A 22,295-nucleotide genomic window follows, 5' to 3' on the forward strand; every position below is an offset into this window, starting at 1 on the left:
TATAAGGTGGTAATGGGAGATCAAATCTCTGCCTGGAGTAACATCTATCTCAGTGATTAGATGTGGTCTTCTGGTTAAATTTATTTTGGAGGAGCGGGGGATGAAATTATTCTCTGCAACTGGGTCAGGAGGAGCCCTACTATTTATTCATCACATAGCTTAGGATTTTTGTTTTTAAAAGTTTTACTTTAAGTTTTTTAAGTGCTTTTTAAAGCATGTTTCCTTTCAACACTGTTGTCCAGATAAGGGTATGCATTTGCATTGTGTTTTAGAAACGAAGCCATTTCTGTTGCTAAAAGCATTAGTAAAGAATGTGTGCCCTCATAATGAGGTCATTCTGTCTGTTCTGGTGGTGGTAGTAGTCTTCTGCAAAAGAAAGGTATTTCTGTTTCAGTACATTGGTTGCAGTATTGAAGAAAGCTCCTTGAAGTCTGTTTTCAGAGATGATCTTAAAACTAACGTGAAGGAAGGTGTTTGTTTCCTTAAATTCAGCTTCAGTCTCTATGTTTGTTTTCCTTTGATGCTAGGATTTATGTGCTATAAAATCCTTTGCTTCTGAGGTGAGGTGTGCAAGTTGGAGCAAGAGAGCGTTTTTTGAGAAGGGCACCTGAAAAAACACAGGAAATAGAGGTAGAAGTCAGGTTTGTAGAAGAAAACGAAATGAATTGGAAGGAACATTCTGTGCTAGTCTTGTACCTTTGTCTATTATAGAGTTGCCTAAGTCAAAGTGAAACAGGAAATCCTGCCCTAAAAGGAGAGGAGAGAAAGGTGAAAACACAGGAATTGCAGCATCTCAAAGGCAAGCCTTAAGATTTGCTGTATGGATATGAAGCACAGCTTAATAAGATGTTTATGCACCCCAAAGTTGGCTCTCCATCTCCAGAGGTAACAAAGGTATATTCTCCTTGAGGGGAGATGTTCTCCAGATAAGATATTCAGTGAATGAGGAATAGCACTTGAGTCTTCTAAGCATGTGACAGACTTGTCAGCCTTTGCTTCAGGTGAATTGACCTTTTGACAGGCAGGAATTCTGCAGTGATCTCCTGTGGGATGCCTGACCCTTGTAATCAGGGGTAACATTTATGACTCATATTGGATGTGCTATCCGTTACCTGCAGTATAGCCTCAGCTGGTCTGCAGTAAAAGAAGAGAAACTTCATTTATTAGCAGCATACAGATGATGTTCATACAGAGCTATGTGAATGTCTAATAATTAGCAACGTGGAACTGCAGGCTTCTGAGTGGACAGTGAGAGTCTTGCCCTGCTTAGGTAGTTAAGCTAGTTCTATCTGTCTGCTTTCAGAGTTGAACCCCTTCCAACCTGGAGATATACACAGGGGGGAAAGAGTTTGGGCCTCTTGGTCCTCTATGACCTGGGAGATGACGCATTGATAAGTATGGCACTTACTGTACAGATGTGAAGCAGTACTTCCCCAGGCACAAAAAGCAAGGTACGTTATGCTGCTGGTGTGTTGCTGTTGTAAAAGATGGAATTTTAAACCACTGGGTTTAAAGGAAAGCTATGGCTTTGGCATAGTTCAGTTTAAATTTCAGGGAGTTTAAGAAAAATGTATTAATAACTTCGTTTGCTTAAATTTAGTTTGTAATCCAGTTTATAGAGGAGGCATGGGAAATGAGATGTCAATCACATGTGCATGAACTTAAATATTGGGATATCGGAGAGGAAACTTAATGACTTTAAAGTGAAGTTGATAATACCCCTTTAAACCCAAACAGCATAAATGTTGATTTCTGTCTTTGTCTTGCCCTGAATGCCATATTTCAGTGTTTGAGTTTGTGAAGTTGGAAAGAATTGTACCATGAAATGATGGAACAGTCAGAATTGGATAACGGAGCAGGGATTCTGCACTTAATGGCAGAAATGGATGGTTAATGTAGCCATAGGATTATTTGTGGAGTGCTGTGAAACCCATGATGCCTGTAGTGTAATTACAAAAAGGAAAGGTCTGTAAACAGACATTAATTTCCTTTTACAGATGTAACAATGAGTATGTTCTGAACTAAATAAGGTACATTTCAAAACTTCTAAACAACATGCATTGAAAGTGTTGATCAACACAGACTTCAGAAGTACTCAGTTGTTGAAGAGTTTACATTGCATAGGAAAAGCTTGCAGTACTTTAATGAAGCGAAGCAGATGTAGTAATTGCATTGCAATGTAAACACAATATAGAGCAGTGAAATAAATGTTATAACCAGCATAATGTATTCATGGCTGGTTTTGGTGTTTTGTTAGGTAATGTAACATAATATACATCTTCTGAATTAATTCTGGAAGCTTTTTCTACTTTGTGCTATTCTTACTTTCATTTTTGTCATCTTATTCCTTTTCTTATATTCATGTCTACCATCTTCTGTCTGCTCTGGCAGCTGCTACAGAAATTTCCTTTCCAGATTTTCAGCTATTTTTTTAATGGTGTTACTGATAATTCATGGCTGTTGATCATACAAGCTTCCATCCCATAATTTGAAGGATCTAGTTTATATGATAGCATGGATCTAATGCTGCAGGTCACACGGTTCAAACAAGTAATCTGGTTGGATTAGTCATTTTGTTACAGTTTGTCTGACTACATAGTTAGCAGCTCTGTCTTCAGTAGCTGTCAAATTTTGTAATTGTTCAACCTCTATTAAAACGAATTAAAATAATTTCGGGAACACTGAAAACTGAAGTAATGCTAGAAAGCTTGAAACTTGTAACACTATGTAACAGTGTAATGCTAAAAAAGCCTGAAATTCTCCTACTGGCCTGTTGAGGTAATACAAACAGAAAAATAAAATGTACGTGTTTATGGATATATTCTGTTGAAGCTTGATGGTGCCTGACTTTCACACCAAGCTTATGTTAAAAACTTGTGTTACTGCTGAATCATAATATTCTTGAACACTGGGAACAAACTGAAAGGCTAATTTGTGATATGTAGCTGACCTTGCTTGTAATAGTCTGCTGTAACCTGACCTTTGAAAGAAAAGAGACGTAGGCAGCTGTGACAGGTTTTCAGGCATCTCCCCCTTTAACTTATCTTGGACTTTGTTGGCCAGACTCAGCCAGATGTTGTCCAGAGATGCAAGACTAGGGAGAGCTCTCAGAATTCAGTTTCTTCCAGTGTTGTGGAAACAGGCAGCTGGAAAGAGTCACTCGACATAGTTCCTGCTGAAGGGAGGGCTGCAGCCTGCCTTTATTGGGCACCAGTGAATCTGCAGGAGAGCTTGGTGTTAAAGGCGCGTGTTCTCTGAAACCTTGCTTCACACGATTCCTCTGTTCCTGGAACTACTCACTGAAATTTGTGGCAACCTTGGGAGTGGGTGAATTCTACTTTTTTTTTTTCTTTCTTTAAATAGTAATCTAATAGTGAGACCATACAAATTTGTCCTGTCTGTGTGAGTGTAGTTCTGTTCCCCCAGGATTGTTTGTTGAAACGTTGGGTGGAAGAAACAACACTTGTTTTTTGACTTCTCTGTTCTTCTAATTCCTTTGCAACCATTAAGATTATAGCGTTGTGATCCTACTTTGTGGCAGAAGTGTTTCAGTAGTTTCTTGTTATTCATGTTAATATGCATTACCTTGATCTAAAGCAAGTATTCATAAATTTATTTTGCTCAAGTACAACTACTGACTGCTGATAGCTAAACTGGAAGAGGACACTTCAGTTACTGGTTTTCCAGTGGTGGTTCTTAAACACATTGTTTTTTTCCCTTTTATTGCACCTTTGCTTCTGACAAGGTGATGTGTGTGCATTTTGCATAGGAGGAAAGAGGGAGTGGAGAGGAGGGAGGAAGATAATAGCTTAAATAACAGCCTAACAAAGTGCTAACTGTTTCATGCACATAAAATACATGTAATAGTTGTGTATTTTTTTTCCTTTATCATAAGGTTTCAAATTTGGGAAGAAGTGTTTTTGATTTACTGTTAGTAGCATGAGTTGTATAAAATGATTTACACATTCTAATGGTTTTCATGCTTCAGCAAACCTATTTTTAGTAATGGATTATCACCCTTTATAGTGCCTGATCATCTTCTCGGAAAGCTTGCTAGGGCATTAACGTGATAGAAATAATGTTTGTTTTCAGTTTGGAGTTTGATTGTGCACTTGCCTGACTGCCCTGAGCCCAACTGCTCATCACTGCATTCCTTGCCAAGGGCTTCTTCTCCTTTGGCACCGCTACTTAAGTGACAACAGTTAAAATGAACTAGGGTAGTTCAAAGACCACCTTTGTTGATCTGGCTCATTTTTCAATTGTAGTTTAAACAGCAGTTCTGGGAGAGGAGGCCCCTGGCAAGGATGCCAGTGACAAGCAGCTGGGATGGTAACATCTTCAGTTTATTTAAAAAAAAAAAAAAAAAACCACAAACAAAAAAACCCGAAACACAAAACCCTAACAAATGTTTTTAAAGTAGGTGAATGGCTTAACAAACAAGGTTACCTTGTTTCAGGTAAGAAAGATGATGCTGATTCCCGAAGGAATCTGTTGGATACAGCTGCAGGATAAGGCTGTTCATTCAACAGCAGTAGCACGTGTGCCTTTTTACACTGGATTTTCTTAGATAAATTGCGTTTTGTTATGACTTTCTGTATTGCTCTTAGCATCATCATATCAGCATTCTGCACCAGTTCTGAAAAATACTTTCAGTTAATAGAAATACAAGCAGTTCTTTTTAGTGAACTAACTTATGGGCAAAAATATCCATGTATGTAGCAGTTTTGAGCAGACTTGTAACTGGATAGCATTGTTAATTAAAAAAATAAACAAAACCTACCACATAATCGTTCTTTCTGGTATTGACATACAATCATTTCTGGGTTAGATGCAATGATGACCATGAAATCCTGACATTTAATAATACCTGTAATTGCATTCCGTATCTTTTCTTTGCAGATCTTCTCTGGCTTTGAACAGCCATGCTACTCTGTTGCCAAAAATCAAGTAAAGCAAATGAGCGCATTTACTATCCTCTTGAATTTGAAGAAGGTGGTAGCTTCATATAGTGCCTGAAGGTAATTCTTTCTTTGCTTGAAGTTAAGTTTGAGACTGCTGATGCAGGCGTGGCAGATGCTGTCATAAATATTTTTGATCTTGATAAAGTTTTTTCTTTCTATGTTTTAAATAGTTAGCTTTAGTGTTAAGGTATGGAGGGGGAAATGTTTGATTAAAATTTCACTTTATGTACATGAGGTTTCCAGACAGATTCTCTCTTAAATATCACTTGAGCTTAGAAAGTAATGTTTATGTGAGAACTGGATACTGTACAAGCCTTTTACTCTGCTTAGGTGGAAGAGAGCTTTTTTTTTTGGTGGGTGCTCCACAGTGCTTGCTTTCAGCGTTGTATTATTTAACACATTTGTTTCTAATTCTACCTGGACCACAGTCACAAATATACCTTTTGTGAAAAGAAGTCTCGCTACACGTATAGACTGATTAATTCTGAAACCTAGACCAAAGAATTTAGTAGTAAAACATTGCTAGCTTGTTCTTCGTGTTCAGCAGTTTTTATCTGTCTAAAACTTTGTTTATAGAGTATATTCTTCTTTTTCCAATATAAATTGGAACTGGTGCCACTGAGTACAGTACAGTTCAAGTGTAAGGACAACAAAACTCAATTCAGATCAAATTATTTAACTGGGGCTTTTTTATTTGTGGTTTGTTTCTGAAGCCTTGTTGTGAAAATGCATGTTTTGACTAGTTTATGTACTATAATTAATACTTGAAAAGTGTGTGGAAAGCCACCTTTTTGAAAGAAAGCTCTCTTGACTTGCTGGACTTACTATACTGGTAAAACCTCTCCCCCTTCCCCATTTTAATGGTGTTTTTCGGTTTTTTCGCTATGGTTTGTCAATTTTTCACTGTGTAGGCAAAGAGATAAATGCAAATTCAGACTCATTTTAGAATAATACAATTAGCTGTATAGACCTTGTGTGTGTGTCCTGTTCATATTTCAGGGAAAGAGGGACTTCTTATACTTCCTGTGAAGTAATTTAATCTAAAAAGTCATTTTTATCATGGTATAAGAATATTGCTGAATGGCTAAAACTTTTACAGCTTAACTTTTCGTAAATCCTTCCACATCAAAAAAATTTCAGGTCATTAGTGACTGCAGTGCTAGTTGTACTTCTGTGGCAGCTTTGTTAGTGTGGAGGAAAATTATTCATAAACTTCCGAGTTCCTGTGGAGGAGAGGAGAAAAAGGCTCAGGAGCACCGAGTATTTCAGTGATAAAATCTCAGATTAAATCTCAATGTCTTACAAAGCAGTTCAATGTTTTTCTTCTGTTACGTACACTGGAAAAATGTGCTTATAGGCACTTATCCAGATGCTTGTAGGGCACAGGGCTGAAAATGCGTCTAATGTGTTGGACTGCACTGTCTGTCTCGATCACTTCATATTCGCTATTAGTGGATGAAGAAAGTAGCTACAGATTTAGCTAGTGCTGAAAACAGGAAAGTATTTTTTTTTAAACTATTACTTAATTATGGAGAGATACAAAAAGAAAATCTACATAATCTTAGCTGCTATTTTTTTTTTGCTAATGCTTCCATATGTCTGAGTGAAAAAAAACTATGGATAGGGATAGTAGTGAGCTGTAAGTTGAGGAATGAATACTTACAGCATAGATCATGCTGCTGTTTGTAAAATCTAGAAAAGATGTGTGGGAATAACTGTATCTGGGGCTTTAAAAATGCATTTCATAATTGAGAAAAGGCAGGTAATGATTGAGATGGTAGCCTCTGCAACTGAAAGCCATCTTTTCTTTTTTAAATTCTCCTCTGTGTGTACTTTCATATGTTCTCCTAACTATCTGCATGTGCGGAGGCTTACCTTGCCCACGCTTCTGGTCAGAGGAGCCTCTGTATGTTTAGTAAGGGATAAAGAACTGTGGAATATGAGAGCTGATGTATTCACCCACTATATATCTAAAAGTATTTTTTCAAAAGCATGTACATGTCTTTTTCGTAGCTTGTATGTGAAACTAACACTTGAATTTTTTTTCAGTTTCTAAATGATTTTAGCAGTGGAAGTTATAAACTTCAGAGACCTAAAGAAATCATCATGAAGCTATATGTATTTCTGGTCAACACTGGAACTACCCTTACCTTTGATACGGAACTTGCTGTACAAAAGTAAGAAAATAAATTAATTGTATATTGTTTGTTTTTTAAATTTAAAAAAAAGGGTATATATACTTTTTGTATACTGAGTTCTGGAGAGATGATAGGTTTTTTTCAGTATGCGCATGTAGTTATCTTCTAGGTTTTCATGTATTTGAATGAATTTTGGGTTGGTTTTTTTTATTATCATTTTCAATGCCTTGCAGGTGATTGTGTGCGTTTGAGGTCCCATGAAAGAGTGGAGAGGTTATTTACTTTCTGAGGCAGTGACAGAAGATGACCTGCTCTTAGCTGAGACTGGTGTTACGTTTGGTGCTCTTTGGAAAAACTGTCAGAATGACTTCTGATCTTCTGTGACCTTTTATTGGATGGCGTTTTTATTTAGGGTTCCTCTGTAAAAGGTTTATTTTTTACTGATTGGCATCATAGAAGAAATTCTGCAGGTTGTTCTTTCTCCTGTCAGTATATACTCATCCTGAAGAAAATGTGTGCTCTGTAATACTTTTAGATTGGATGCGAAAGAACTGGCATATAGGTTTATGTCTCATGTCCAGGATAGGTAAAAGTTGGTTCTGTCCTATGTTGTAAGGCTCCAAAATGTTTTACAGCATTTTATATGTAAAACATGAACTTCTGAATGCCCAACTGCCTGAAACATGAGCAGTGATACAGAATCACAGTTAAGTCCCAACAACTTTGCTGTTTGTATTTTTTTCACTGCACATTAAAAGCATCTTGCAAATGTAAAGATGCTTTTAGAGAGGTCTAGATATACTGGATGTATTGTATCCTTTTTCCTTGTTCTTATGTGGGACTCTGATCCAATAAGTAAATCGTGTATAATACCATGATAGCCCATATACCTTAGAGCTAGCAAGAGCCAAGCTTACCTGCTGTCTTCATATTCTATCAGTGATGAATGAGTTGCAAGTAATTGTGCTTGAAAGACTTCTACCATGGATTTTGTGCTCAAATCCATTGTTTCCTTTCTCCTGAATTTCTGTTTGTAATTTTCATGACTCAGCAAGTGAATTTGGGTTTTGAAACTTGTTTGGGGCGGAAGGGCCCTAAGACTGTCTACACTGATTGTTTTTGTGTGCTGGTCTGCAAAGCCCACTGATACTCACGGTATTATTGAGCATGAAATAGTGTTTCATCTCAGCCATTCTGGATCTACTGGGTCATTTGCAGATGTGTCAGCACCCCTGTATGCTGCCTGGTACATTGAGACATTCTGTTCCTAAATCATGGTGAGTGAGGTACAGCATCTGAACGGCCAGACCAGGCACCTAATAGTCTGGTATGGGCTGACTTTTTGCTCAGTTGGATAGGTCTTTGAGAAAGAAGCTTTTCAACAGCTGAACCACACAAAATCCAAGACTCTTCAGCTGAAGAGTTCAACTTCTTATTCTGTGTATCTGTATATATAGACTTGTTCCTTCTAGCAAGACTAACTTTCTTGGGTTCTTTGCCTATCTCCTTGTACATGGACAGGCCAAACTATCTTCCCAAAGACCATGGAAACGATAGGTGAATGTTTACTGTAACGCAGCTAGGGAGTACAAGCTTATGCTCATTAGAAGTTTGTAGTGAATTCACGATGTCGTATTGACTCATGGTTATTTTAGATAATTGATCTTTATTTTTCAAGTATCGTATAGCCAGTAACATTGTTACGCTTCCTGCCAGTTATCAAAACCTTTGATGCTTATATTGATTATTCACTTGATACCCTGAAGCTTTTTAATACCTTTGCATAGGTACTACCCCAGCGTGTTATAGTTTGGGTCAGTTACTGTATCATATTAGTAAATTCTTGTTTAGTTTGCTGTTTGCCTGTGTCTTCAAGACAAAGTCTAGAACTGTCTAAAATAAGCAGTAACATGAAGATGCCATCACCCAGAATTGAAGGTATGAGAATGGTGAATGAAAACAGGGATGGTTTATTGATCTACTGTTTCCACATTAAAAGTCTGTAATGTTTTTATATGAATTTGTTGCATATATATGGATTGTTTAATTTCCTATTATTGTTAAGTGCTGTACTGCACTTCATGTACAGTAAATCAGAGTTGATTACGTGAAGTTGTGCTTATGTTATGGATAATGAAGTGTTAATACTCTCGGTGTCATCTTCTAGGGTTTTTCAGTAAGTCAGCTGTTTGTTCATAAAGTATATATTCAAAGAACATACACGACTTTTACAGTTATTATCCTAAATGCTTGATGTGACTTAATCCAGAATTTCAGCATGCTATCACATCTTCTTGGAAAAAGATTGCTGATAACTTACCAGTAATGCAGAGGCTGTCGTCTTTTAGCTGATAGCTTATTAGCTGGATATCCAGAATGCAACACATTACAGCACTTAAAAAACTTAGAAATATGTCATCATGCAGAATAAAAAGTAATCTTTAAAAATAGTTCTGCTTTGACAACAGACAAGTCACGTGTTTCTATTACAGGAATATGTAAAATTAGAGACACAAATATGTTGATAGTGTCATCTTCTCTTCCCATTTTTTTCCAGTGTGGCTGATCTGAAACATGCAATTCAAACAAAGTATAAGATTGCCATTCAGCACCAAGTGTTGGTTGTCAATGGAGGAGAGTGTATGGCACCAGATAGAAGAGTGTGTAGTTACAGTGCTGGAACAGTAAGTGCATACTGCATTCTTCGTCTAAACTGTCATTTATAGGGGAAGAAAAAGAATTACTAAGGGATTTTTAAGTATTTTTCTGTAGTGTACTGTTTGCTGGATTTCTTTGCTTTGAGAAACAGATGTTTTATGTATTTAGCTTATACATGTAGATTTTAACATGTTCTTAAGGCACATTACCCACAGGATGAAATAGTTGGTGATTGAACAGTATATTGCCTTTACTCAGTGTTTGGTTTCATTTTCTTTTTGAGTGTAGGATACCAACCCAATTTTTTTATTCAACAAAGAAATGATCTTGTGTGAACGTCCACCGGCTATCCCCAAAACCACGTTTTCAGCAGAGAATGAGATGGAATTGAAAGTAGAAGAATCTCTCATGATGCCTGCAGTGTTTCATACGGTAGCATCACGGACGCAACTTGCTGTGGTAAGTAAATTCTAACTGTACTTGCACACCAAAGGAAAATAACCTTTTTGTATGTCAGAGGGTAAGCTCGGTATAAATTATGAAATAGTTTGTTCGAAAGACAGTAAGAATGGTGTATTAGTGATGATGTATTCTTCAGAGCCTTTGTCTCGGAAGTTTCAAGGTAGGTATTGAAATGTGCTTGCTTCTTCAGCATGTTCAAAGCTTCTTTCAAAAGCATATTGTAATACAGCTTTATGGATGCGTATGTTTACAGCATTTGCAAAATAAAAGCAATCTGGTTGCTTTGGACCCATGCCTTAATGCTCTGCCATATTTTCAGTGTCTTCCTCAGTCTGCCTCAACCTGCAAACAGAAAAGTTTTTGTTACTTTGGAAACATTGTTAGCCCAAGTAGAAAATTAGCAGTATAATTCTTAAAAGCACCTTGCCAAGCTTCTGTTTCATCTTACATGTCTAAACAACTGGTGAGGAATTGATAAAACTAAGCTTCCTTTTCCTAAAATTCAGGTCTCTTATTATTGAGTGCTGGCTTTTACTTGCAGAGAAAGCAAACTTGTCAGAATTCCAATTTGATTACTTCTGTATTATTTTGATAGGGGGAACTAGTTCCCTGTAACATGGTCAGCAAGATATCAAGTGTGCATGCAGTAAGAACAGCTGCGTGTTCAAGAGTGACACAGTGCCCTCAGTAGCTGGACTGATTGCTTTTCTTCATGTTAGGAAGTACTGCCCTCATTTTCCTTTTCAAGTTTTACATTTAAATGTGTTAAATATTTTTCACGTCTCTGAAGATTATTTAAACTTTCAATGGCTGGGAGTGGGGGAATGGTTATGTGTAGCACTTAGCATAGAATGAGTAGTAATATATGCTTTTAGCATGTTGTCTTGGTAATAAAGTTTCTTAGTTTCAGTGACAACTTTAACGCAGTCCAAAAGAATATTTAGCACTTGAAGTGGCTGTTTTTTAATACTGTACAGCTGAATTCAGAGAAAGTGCTAAGTGTTGCATATAGTACAGGGTTTTTTGGTTTTCCCCCTTGGCCTCCTGACCTGTCCGGAGGGGGAAGTTAGCCTGAATAATCTGACCTTGACATACTGTCTGAATTAAGGCAAGGGTTGAGTCCAGTAGACTCTCTTCCTCTCTCCACCACCTGTTGACAGTTACTGCTGACTTAGTAAATAGGACCTTGAGTTATTAGGGATCTGTGAATCATATGACTGTCATACGGCAGAGAGTGGATATCGATGTGAATTCAGCTAGGAGTGGGAGGTTTTCACTTGTGCTCCTTGAAGAGTGTGAGGATTCTGGTTTTAGCAGCTGAAAGGGCTTTAAAACCATTTTTTGTGAGGTGTTAAGAGGATCTTGTAAAAGTCAGCAAGACTGATATCTGTTAAATGCTTAACATTGATTTGATATGAAAGGGGGGCTGTAGTAATTAACTATGGTCTTTGTGTTTGTGCTTTACTTAAGGTAATGGCAGTGAAAGGTGGTGGTACCCGGTCTCATATTTCTCGTTGTTGATATTTTATTTTCTTTCTTCATCCCATCCCTGATTTTTGTGGTTTTGAAGATTCTTAATTTTGGTTTTGGTCTGGTGAAGTTAGTATACACTGATAGAACAGACTTAATTCCTGTTGAGTAAGCTTTTTATATTCCAGGAGTTTTATAAAACATACTCCTACTTAGACTTGAAAAGAATTGTTAGTGCTACCTTATCTTCCCCTTTGATTCTGAAGGATGTATTAATATGCAGAGCAAGCAAGTTTATTGCAGTGTTTCTGCTTTTAAATTAATTATTTAGATCTTTACTGGCTTGTTCTGGTGGCAAGTCTTCTGTAAGGGAAGCCTTATTTCAGAAATACTTTTAAAAGTCTCTGTGTGGAATACAGCTTTTATTGGCCAACTGGAGCTATAATATTTAGCTAGAGACTGAAAAGTTTATCTAGAGAGAGTGATCCTGAGCTGATTTGCAAGAAGAAAATAAATCTTTCCATACTTGATGGCACCTATTATTACGGGATGGGGGGAGGAATTCAGTATTTAAAGGTCTTTAAACATGGATCTAAGTAGAATGGAGGTTTTATTTTTAGCCTGCAGATTTATCTTGAAAAAGATTATTCTCTGTTCCCCACTTATTCTAGTTCTTCCCTGCTTGTAAAAGGGCTACAGTGATAGTAGAATCTTTTGTGAAAAACTTAGAAATTTATTTAAAGATTAAATAGGTAGTAATATTCTTAAATCTGATACACCTTTATACCCACAGTTAATTTTATCCAAGATTTTAAATCTTTCAAAACCATATGCTCTGTGTTAGGCTGTGAAAATGCACTGGGTACTTCTTTGGGAGGTCAGGGGAATGACAATACCATCGTGTATGGTAGAAGATTAGTAAATAGGTTATAATGACTTTAGAAGTACCAAGGTGTGAAAACTGTATAAAGGAGTATTGCAGTATTGTACTAAAGCAGTTTTTCCTGATGCCTGCTTGAAGCATATTGAGCAGTAATTCAGAAGAAACCGAGGGAGGACTGGGAATGTGGTTAGAACATTAATCTTCTTCAAGGTTCACCGTAAGCCTCTTGGCTGGGAGGAAGAGGGAACATGTTTTATTAATCCTTCGCAAAATTGATTGAGATCTGGGGAGAGCTAGAAAGGCTCTGAACCTCTGTAGTTGAGATTGATGCATCCAAAGCCACACTGAGAATACTGTACGGGAGACTTCCAGCAAAATGGGCATGAAAAATCTGCCTTAAAATGATCCAAGCTTTCTGATCTCTCTAAAATTGAGAGACAGTACCTGCTTTACCAGAAAAGCAGTGGCAGTACTTGATGGAGAGTTTTTGCCTGTTGTAATTATTCAGGGTAATTTAATTAATTAATATTTGCTACTAATACCTGATAAAAATGTTTTGTATTAGGAAAATAAAAGTTACAATCTAAATCATTGCTCATGATAGAAAGTCTTACCTATTCTTGTCAACAATAAGAAACAGTGATGTATAACTATGTAAAAGTAGGGGAGAATGTTTGATAGCTACCAGTTTCTATTTAATTTGGTATCTATTCTGCCCAGAGGATATGCGGTATGATTTTAAAATGAGGCTTGCTATGAAATTGTAAACAGCATAGGAAATAGTAAAAATTACTTAGAAGATGGCTGCTAACTTGTTGTGCAAGAGCTCTTGGTTATCTCTTGTACTTCATGCCCTACGTCTACTTTAGTAATAGGCAAGCTTGTTGTGTGGAAGATTATGAATATTTCAGGGTGTGAAGACTTTTATTTCTGTCTTGTTTCACGCTTATTTTAAGCCTGCCTGAAAACTGTTGCATTTAATCATGTTTTTCGGCATCTGTGACTTGAACTGTATACTACTTGGCAACTATGTTGTAGAACTGTAGAACTTGTTGAGGCAACCTGCAGTATCAATACAGGCTGGGGGATGAAGGGATTGAGAGCAGCCCTGCCGAGAAGGACTTGGGGGTACTGGTGGATGAAAAGCTGGACATGAGCCAGCAATGTGTGCTCGCAGCCCAGAAGGCCAATTGTATCCTGGGCTGCATCAAAAGAAGCGTGGCCAGCAGGTTGAGGGGGGTGATTCTGCCCGTCTACTCTGCTCTGGTGAGACCCCACCTGGAGTACTGCGTCCAGCTCTGGAGCCCTCAGCATAAGAAAGACACGGACGGACCTGTTGGAGCGGGTCCAGAAGAGGGCCACAAAAATGATCAGGGGGATGGAACACCTCTCCTATGAAGAAAGGCTGATAGAGTTGGGGTTGTTCAGCCTGGAGAGGAGAAGGCTTTGGGGACACCTTATTGCAGCCTGTCAGTACTTAAAGGGGGCTTATAAAAAAGATGGTGGCACACTTTTCAGCAGGGCCTGTTGTGACAGGACAAGGGGGAATGGCTTTAAAGTAAAGGGGGGTAGATTTAGGCTAGATAGAAGGAAGAAATGTTTTACGCTGAGGGTGGTGAAGCACTGGCACAGGTTGCCCAGAGAGGCGGTGGATGCCCCATCCCTGGAAACATTTGAGGTTGGGTTGGACAGGGCTCTGAGCAACCTGGTGTAGTTGAAGATGTCCCTGCTCGTTGCAGGGGGGTTGGACTAGATGACCTTTAGAGGTCCCTTCCAACCCAAACTATTCTATCATTCTGACTGTATGAAAGGTGGGGTTTTTACCTTACCTTATTTGTACTGTGGAGAAAGGTGGACAGATATTTCTGATTCACTTTTTCTGATCCATACGTTGAACGCACTGGTATATGGCCTTTAACTTTTTTTTCCACAATAACAAGTAGTTCTAGATTCTCCTTTAACAAGTATTTTTATTAATCCATGCCTTTATTTCCTCCTCCATTGTTTTCTGCCTGTCTAAAACTAGCCATTATTGATTTAAATTCTGCTTTTGCTTTCTGCATTTTTTGCCATACTTTTCAGATATCTTTAGTTACTATTCAGGTAAAAACAAAAGTCATCTTTTAGTTCACAGTGGAGTCCCTGGCATTCTTACAGCCTTTCGTCCATGTATGTATAGGGTATAAGTATATGTAAAAGCAGCCATTATTTTTTTTTTCCAATTGAAACTAATTTTATTAACGTATACATAGCCTTTTTTTAGATTTTAATGTGTCCTAACCAAAAATCATTCCTGTGAGAAACTTATTATCTCCTGTTCGGTTTTCCACTGTACTGTGATTATCATATCAAGATACGTTAATTTTTTCTTTCTTTTTGCTTTCATGATTTTAACATTATACAGATTTTCTTAAGTTCCTGTTGATTACATGAGATCTCATTACGTAGAATTCACAGTATAAAGATTCGGTAGCTTGAAAGAAGCTATGTCTGTTACCTTAATTTGTTCCTTTACCAATTAAACTGAAATTCTTGCCATAGGTTTTGTCACATGTGCATTATCTCTGTCTTATAAACTTTTTCTATCAGATCCTTTTTGCTGAGTGTTTGTTGCATCTACTGTCTGGCTTTTAAATCTCAGTTAAAGCAACTTTCTAAGCCTATTTTCATTTTATGTCCCAGAATCCTAGTCTCCTTTTGACTAAAAACTTACCTTTGAGATGTCTGTTCCTGAAGGGTTACAGCTAGCCTGGTTTCCCACCTTTCTTCCAGTTCAGCAGTTTTGGCCTTGAGCTGCAGTATATGGACAATTAGGTGCACAGAGTGTTTGCAAAAAGTTAACGTACACACCAGCTTAGGAGGAGACAAGCTGTTCTCTACACAGCACATTGTGCAATAAACTATATTATGTGAATTTTGTCTAATCTTGTGGTCTTTTAACACTACTGCTTAAATAATTTCCAGTAGCTTAGCTTTTAGAAAAGGATTTTTTTTTTTTTTTTAGTGATCTAACTGAAGTTCCTATGTTATTTATGCCAGAAGAAGGATATTGGAAACTTCAACTTTTTGTTAGTGGATATGTTTCACATTTCATGTGATACTGTTGCTGTCATCATCAAACTGTCAATTGCGGTTGGTTTTTCTTTAAGAAATGGGAACAGGGGTGAGAAACTGTGTGGTTATTTCATTTGGTTGCCTAAAACCATGGCTGTAGTTACAGTACCTAGATCATTCTTGGTTTAGTTCCAAACGCTTTGTAATACTTAAGCCAAGAAGTTTAGTCATGCTTCCTGAAAGCTGTGTATCTACTATTTAGAGAAATGCTCTTTTACTTCTACTAGAAAGCTGTTTTGAGACACTCTGAAAAAGAGTTACCTTAAAATTTTAATGTTCTTTAAGGCATTGTAATGTTTGTAACAATTGTGTAGCTAAATTAATACTATTTTTTTTTTTTTTTTCCTAAATTATTAGTCTAATAGCCAGACATGCTTCTGGCTCCTCTACAGAAGTCCAGAGTTCTTTGTAACTTGGATTAGCAATCAGTCTCAATCTTTTAAAGTAATTGAGCTGGGTGGGGTTAAAACGGAGTAGGTTTTAGTTTACCCTAAGGTGTACTAGAAGATACAGCATTTGTTTTGGTTGGCCTTTGTAACCAGAACTGTTAGATCAAGCTTTTAGAAAATTCACCAGAGGAAAAAGACTTGGGTGGCTTGGAATCAAGCTAGTAGAAGTTACCACTTACCTTGTACCATGGTTTGATTCCCTGGCTGTGGTGCTTTATGTCAGCTTCTCAATATTTTTTATTTTGGTGGTAAATTCTGTCATTTGACTTCTCCTAGCCTGCTTTTAATGTCAGAGCCAAGAGCTGGTGAAAAACAGTACCGAAGAAAAAGCCATTAAGCTACAACCTACAGAATAACTTGTTCTGTATTATGCTGATGAAATAAATACTTTATGAGTATGTAATAAGTCCTGAACTGTGTGGACGAATGTCCAAAGGATGCAGTCACCAAAAATGACCAATATTAAAGGAGAATGGAATAATCAGATGTCTAATGAAAGGAGAGAAATTGCCTTGAAATATCAGTCTCCCTCACAGTGACATTAACTGTTCCAATTACAGGTTTTAAAAGCTGGAATCTTGAAATGGTTAATCTAGTAGCTTTACTGAGTTGGAGGTGCATGGATTAGGGATAATGGTCTTGGTTACTGATTTTGGTAAGCAAGATAACGGTTACCTTTTGTGGAAGCATTTATCTGCTGTTATAGTGTATAGGCATGTGTAATTTCAGTTTCAAGTATCTTTTTTGTTGGCCTGAGGTTGATTTTTTTTTTAGGGTGACTGAAACCTATAAGGAGTCCTTTTTAACAGGATTTCAGACATATGGCAATAGAGGACTTTGGTGACTTGTTTCCTTTTACCACAGGGTTGTAGAGAATGGAAAGAACCCTGCATTTCCTGAGAACTTTTGTTCTTTAGAGGTAAGTCCAAAGACCACTTAAGACAAACAGACCTTCCCTGGATTTTTTTCATTCAGAAGAGCAGAATTGCGACAGTAGGATGCAAAGATGAAGTCTTGAAATTGATGGGAAACGCTTTACCAGTTAATTTCTGTTTTAGATAAAACGTACTTTGTTGCTTCTACTGATTTTGGTTGAAATCTACTAAATGGAAGTAACTATCATCAGAAGAATCACCTAAATTTAAGTTACAGTGAACGAAGGAAATAATTCAAGTAAACATTCTGATAAAGCACCCAGCCAAAGATAAAAATCTTTCTGGAGGGCCTGTGAATTTCTTGACAAATTAGGAAGTCAAGATGCCTTTATTTACTCTTCAACATAACAGCATGTTGAGATTAGCCTGGGTTTGTCTAGTCTTGTACTGGTAGTGGTGCTTCTTGAGGTCCACATTCCAGTGGTATGGTGAAGCTGTCAGTGTTCTAAGTATGCTGGTATAGCTGAGTAAGATGGATGTAGCTCTACAAGGCAACTGAAGTTAATTTTTATGCTTTGTGAACCATTGGGTGTCTGCCAATTACCCTTGAGTGGATCCGTGAAAAATCAATCACAAAAGCAAGCCTGTTGTTAGGCAGGCTTCATTTTCTGTGCTGGAGCTGGCAACTTTACTGAGAAGTGTTAAAACATATGTTGGATTGCAGGCCTTTATTTAGATGCCTGACATAATTCATTTTTTAGGCTTTATTCATTTAGCAGAGAGCTGCTTAATTCTTTTCTGCATACAGACGTACTGGTTATGTGAAATAGATCGGTCTTGATCCTTCTAAAGTAGCCTGAGGAGGTCTCCCCAGAAATGTTGTCTGTGGAGATGGTAGGAAGAACAAGCCAAAACACTTGAAGATGTATTTTGGTAGTGATGGAATGATAAGAAAGATACATCTGTGTAGTTTCTAATTTCTTAACTATTTTTAAGCTACATAGATACTCCAAAGGAAGCAAAAAGCTTCACCACTTCATTTTCTTGCTGCACACCTTCACGTTTTGAAAGCAGGGTTATAGGATTGACTGAAACAGTGTCTTCTTGACCCCTCCATGCAGCATTAAAAAATAAAATAATGGTTTAACATGGTGTTCTTGTTCCCTGCACTGGTATCTGCTTAGTGTAGTCTAAGACTGAAACAGTTCTGATAGGTGGAAAAATAGTTACTCCGTGTGGTTTGAACTTTATTAGAACCATCTACTTGGACCCCCTGAATTCAGAGTAATATTCTTTACTATTTGAACATAATGAGCTGTAAGGGACGAGGCCCACGTGTCTGTGCTGTAAGCACAGACAATGCCCCAGGGAAAGCTCCAGAAGCCAGCCACGGGGAGGGGCCCGGTGTCACTCTCCTTGACTGACTGATGTCTCAACCACTCCTGGAGCTGGGGTGAGAGAAGACTCTAGAAACCTTGGGCTGGAGCCAATAAATAGGGGCGCACGTGAGCCCCCGGGGGCACTCTCTCTCCGCACCGACCCGCCCCCGTTGGCAGGTCCGACGCTGGATCCAGGACTGGTGATTTCTTTGTCTGTCTCTCTCTACTTCTTTCCTGCTGCTCAGCTCTCTCTCTTTTTCCTTCTCCTTCTTGCTCTCCGTTTTTGATGTTGTTAAGTAATACAAGGCCTACCTCAACTCACCACAAAGCCGCTTAGCTTGTGATATATATTAAGACATAGAGGGTTGATGCTTATAGAAGTGTTTGTGCCATTAAAGTTGGAGTTTGTTTTTTGGACCTTGAGTGCTATTTCACCTTAATCCACACCGAGGGGATTTGCGGATCTTAGTCACTCTCCCCTTCCCGCAGGTGGGGTGTGACATGAGCTTATTTCATGATATTGCCTAAGAAACCAGCATCAAAAGCAGTACTAGGTTCCTGCAGACTCGAATTGCATTCAGGTTCATCCATGCAGACAGAATTCTACTGCTTGCCCCCCACCACTCAGAGAATGTCTTTGGCACTTGGGATACACAAGTAAAAATAAGTTTGGGAGGATGATAATATGGAATGCTGTTGTAATATCTTGTATATGTGCCCTGAAACAGTCATGTGTCTGTTTAGTTGTACAATTTGACTTGTAGTGTATTAGCTTACAGGTAACTTTGAAAACATGTTATTTGAAGGAAACTTAGCTATGTTTTCAGGCTAATGAGTTTTGAGCTCAATGTTGGTTCAGTTTGAGCTCGAAATAGTTCAGAAAAAATCTTTTGTCTCTCAGTATCATGTTTATGATTGCTTTCATAATGGGATTTTTTTGTTTTAACATCCATATCTCCTGTGTATACAAGGAGCTGCAGCTCATCTGACAATGAATACCTGGTTGAAATCTTAGATGGCATTGGGGTATTTTTATTTTTATATAACAGTTCCTTTGGGCAAGTCTCTGTTATATGACAGATCCTGACACTTATTAGAATGCCCTTCTGTTACATGGTTTCTAAAAAATAAAGAAATATTAATTTGCCACTCTGGGACATACTGTTGTTTACTCTTACTTTTCTAGGAGTCAGACTGCTGGGACACAAACTTCTGCTTTGGTTAAATTCGGGTAAATCGCCACAGGTTAGACTCCTAGGTACAGAGTGTCAGTGCTGGTCATCAATAGTGTAACAAGCGATCTCAATTGTAACGATTTTTTTTTTTTCCTGCTAAAATTTGGTAACTTGTCTTCTGTTTTGTGTTTGAAAGTGTTTTGCTGAGGAAACAAACATCTTGGTTTTTAACAAAATGTTTTAACATTTGTTAAAACTAAAATCTTAAATTGACAACACTTAGGTTCTCAAGAGAGCATCAGGAATGACATATAATAGAGCTTCATAGGACAACACTAACTTGTAACTTTTGACTTCCATTGTGAACACAATAAATAGATCTAGCTAAAAAAAGCAAACACTGGCCGCTAGTTATGAGTATGTCTCAGGGCAGAAAGTCTGGTCATATCAAGCCTAGTGTATACATTTCATTATTACACAGTTGAGCTGTGCCATGCTAAGTGAGTTTGTCCAAAGGAAAATAGAGCTAACAAAAGCTTCTACCCAGGGCTTTTAAAGAAACATTTTTGTTTGAAGGTGGGAGAAGTCCAGTCTTTACTTTCCCTAGTAAACTGTGATACTCACTTGAAGGAACTGCATAAAAAGACTTCATGATCAGTTTTGATTTTGTAGATGGCTTATATTGTTTTAGTCTTCAGACTACTGTGGTTCTGCATATGCTCTCACATCTGGAATTATTGCCAGTAGTTTGGAGGAAGGCTGACTTTGGGAAGAGAATAGTGTTTGTGAGTTGAAAGTAAAATGCTTGTGTACATTCCCAGGACATACATTAGAACACGATGGGGACATTCAGTGACCTTTTCAGTTTCATATTTTTGATGTATTTTTTAGTATACCTTAGGGTAAAACAGCCTGTTCTTTTGGTTCTTAATAGGATAATTGAGGAAGCAGTAATTCTGGTTTTTTTTATATGCTATGGAATTTGCCTTTGAGTAACTTGTATACAAAGTGAATTTAAGAAAATAATAAAAAAATGTTCAAGTTGTCAATATTGCATTAGTCAGCTTATGTGAATTTAAATTGTATAGACGAACTGGAGATACTCTGAAGAAAATGACTTGCAGATTTCAGCACTATCTGGATGTCGTCCCAGTTGTGTTATCGGTTGATTTTGACTTAGGAAGTGAGAACTCATGCAGCAAATAAAAAACCCTGTTCTTTTTAAACCGGAAATCCTTATTCTCATGTGCACAGAAAGTGATCAAAGTTCGGAAAACAAGATGACAAATAGCATCTTTACTAGGAAGTGATAGAAATTTGTAATAGCTTTTGATTTCCATGGAGTTGTATGTATGTTTGTATATTCATTGTTCATCTGATAGCTTAGGTACCAGTGATTTGAAGGACAGTGGAGTTTTGTCATGCTGCTTGAGACAAGGCTTGGACTTTTAAGAAAAGGGGAGGGTATTTGTAACTTTCAGGTTTTGTCAATATTAATTCTGAAATGTTTGGATAAAATGCTCTGCAGTTTTGTGGTTTATTTTGGGAAGATAAGTGTTGTTGGGCTCTAAATTTTTTTTGTGTATGCATATGTGCTGCTAACCCTGTGTTCAGCAGCAAATGCATTCCGAAATATATTGATGTGTTAGGTTTTTAACACTGCTTTCTCACTGTATTTGTATAACTTGTTTCGCCATGTATGGTTTTCTCACATGTACTATAGCAGAGGACAGTTACGTGTTCAGTCCTAATTTAACAGTATGCTCAACCTGCAAGAAGTAAAGGTTTTCTTTCTTAGAGGGTAGGTAGATATTAAAACCCAACATACAAGTATGCTCAGGAGAATATTTTCCATGTAGTATGTTATTGATAAAGTATTGAGCTGAAGAATTTATTGTATGACTTTTGTTTTACTTTCTCATTTTGGTATTTGAGTAGTATGCACTTTGAGGGGGACAGTCTCTTTTCTTAAATTGGTAAACTTACAATAGTTACTCTTCTACTAGTAGTTAAAACTTTGGAATTAAATACAATAGGCATTGCTGTTAGTGCACTTTTAGTAAGATATGGTACTTGCCATATGTAGGTCTCTGTTTTAACTCTGCCAAGTCAGGTGGTAATTAAATTCTCACCTTCTTATGGCAGTAAAATGCTTCTGTGTCATCCAGTTCTTTACCAAAAAAGCTTCCATGTTGGTTTGCATATACCAAGTTTCAGGGTGCGTTTTAGAGTTTTGTGGACACTCTGCACTGCTTTTCATCATGTAGCATCTGGTTTATTAATCAATGGAAGACTTCAATTAATTATCTGCTCTGCTGTTTTCCTCATGCATCTCTTCTTGCATCTGATGCACCTGCGCTTCTGCTGACTGATCCTGCAATTCGTTGTCTTGTTCTGAGCTTCTGCTTGGCTCATCGATAGTTTTCTCCTTAATGGACCTTGTTGGCCAGCTCCTTCTATCAGATTAGTACAAGCATTATTATTCATGTATGTGTGTACTGAATATTTTATATTAGCAGCATTTAATTAATTTTATAAGGTTTTTTGGAACTGCAACTTTCACCTGCCTGTTTTGAAGATATTTCTCAGTAAATCATCTATGCATTTTTTTATCTATTTTTTTTATTTAAGAATAAAGGAAGTTTTGTTATTTTTGATGAAGTTTTAAGGTGTACAACTTTTTAGCTATCTAAATTTAACACTTTTATGTTATGTCTCACTTTAATGTTTT

General features: G+C 37.4%; 1 protein-coding gene across 4 annotated transcripts in view; it reads left to right on the top strand.

Moving 5' to 3' along the window:
- Nucleotides 1-22,295, top strand: part of RB1CC1 (RB1 inducible coiled-coil 1) — an 83,558-nt gene that overhangs the window by 8,038 nt on the left and 53,225 nt on the right. For 3 of the 4 annotated variants that reach the window (XM_076329715.1, XM_076329719.1, XM_076329717.1), the window contains exons 2-5: nucleotides 4,900-5,018; nucleotides 7,011-7,138; nucleotides 9,657-9,783; nucleotides 10,046-10,216. In XM_076329715.1, coding sequence (XP_076185830.1) covers nucleotides 7,068-7,138; nucleotides 9,657-9,783; nucleotides 10,046-10,216 — 369 coding nt within the window. In that variant the 5' untranslated portion in view covers nucleotides 4,900-5,018; nucleotides 7,011-7,067. Of the gene's footprint in view, nucleotides 1-1,347; nucleotides 1,452-4,899; nucleotides 5,019-7,010; nucleotides 7,139-9,656; nucleotides 9,784-10,045; nucleotides 10,217-22,295 lie in introns of those variants that run through there. The other variant, XM_076329716.1, reaches the window with a different exon arrangement.

Source organism: Aptenodytes patagonicus, chromosome 2 (assembly GCF_965638725.1).
Source record: "Aptenodytes patagonicus chromosome 2, bAptPat1.pri.cur, whole genome shotgun sequence".
NCBI lineage: Eukaryota > Metazoa > Chordata > Aves > Sphenisciformes > Spheniscidae > Aptenodytes > Aptenodytes patagonicus.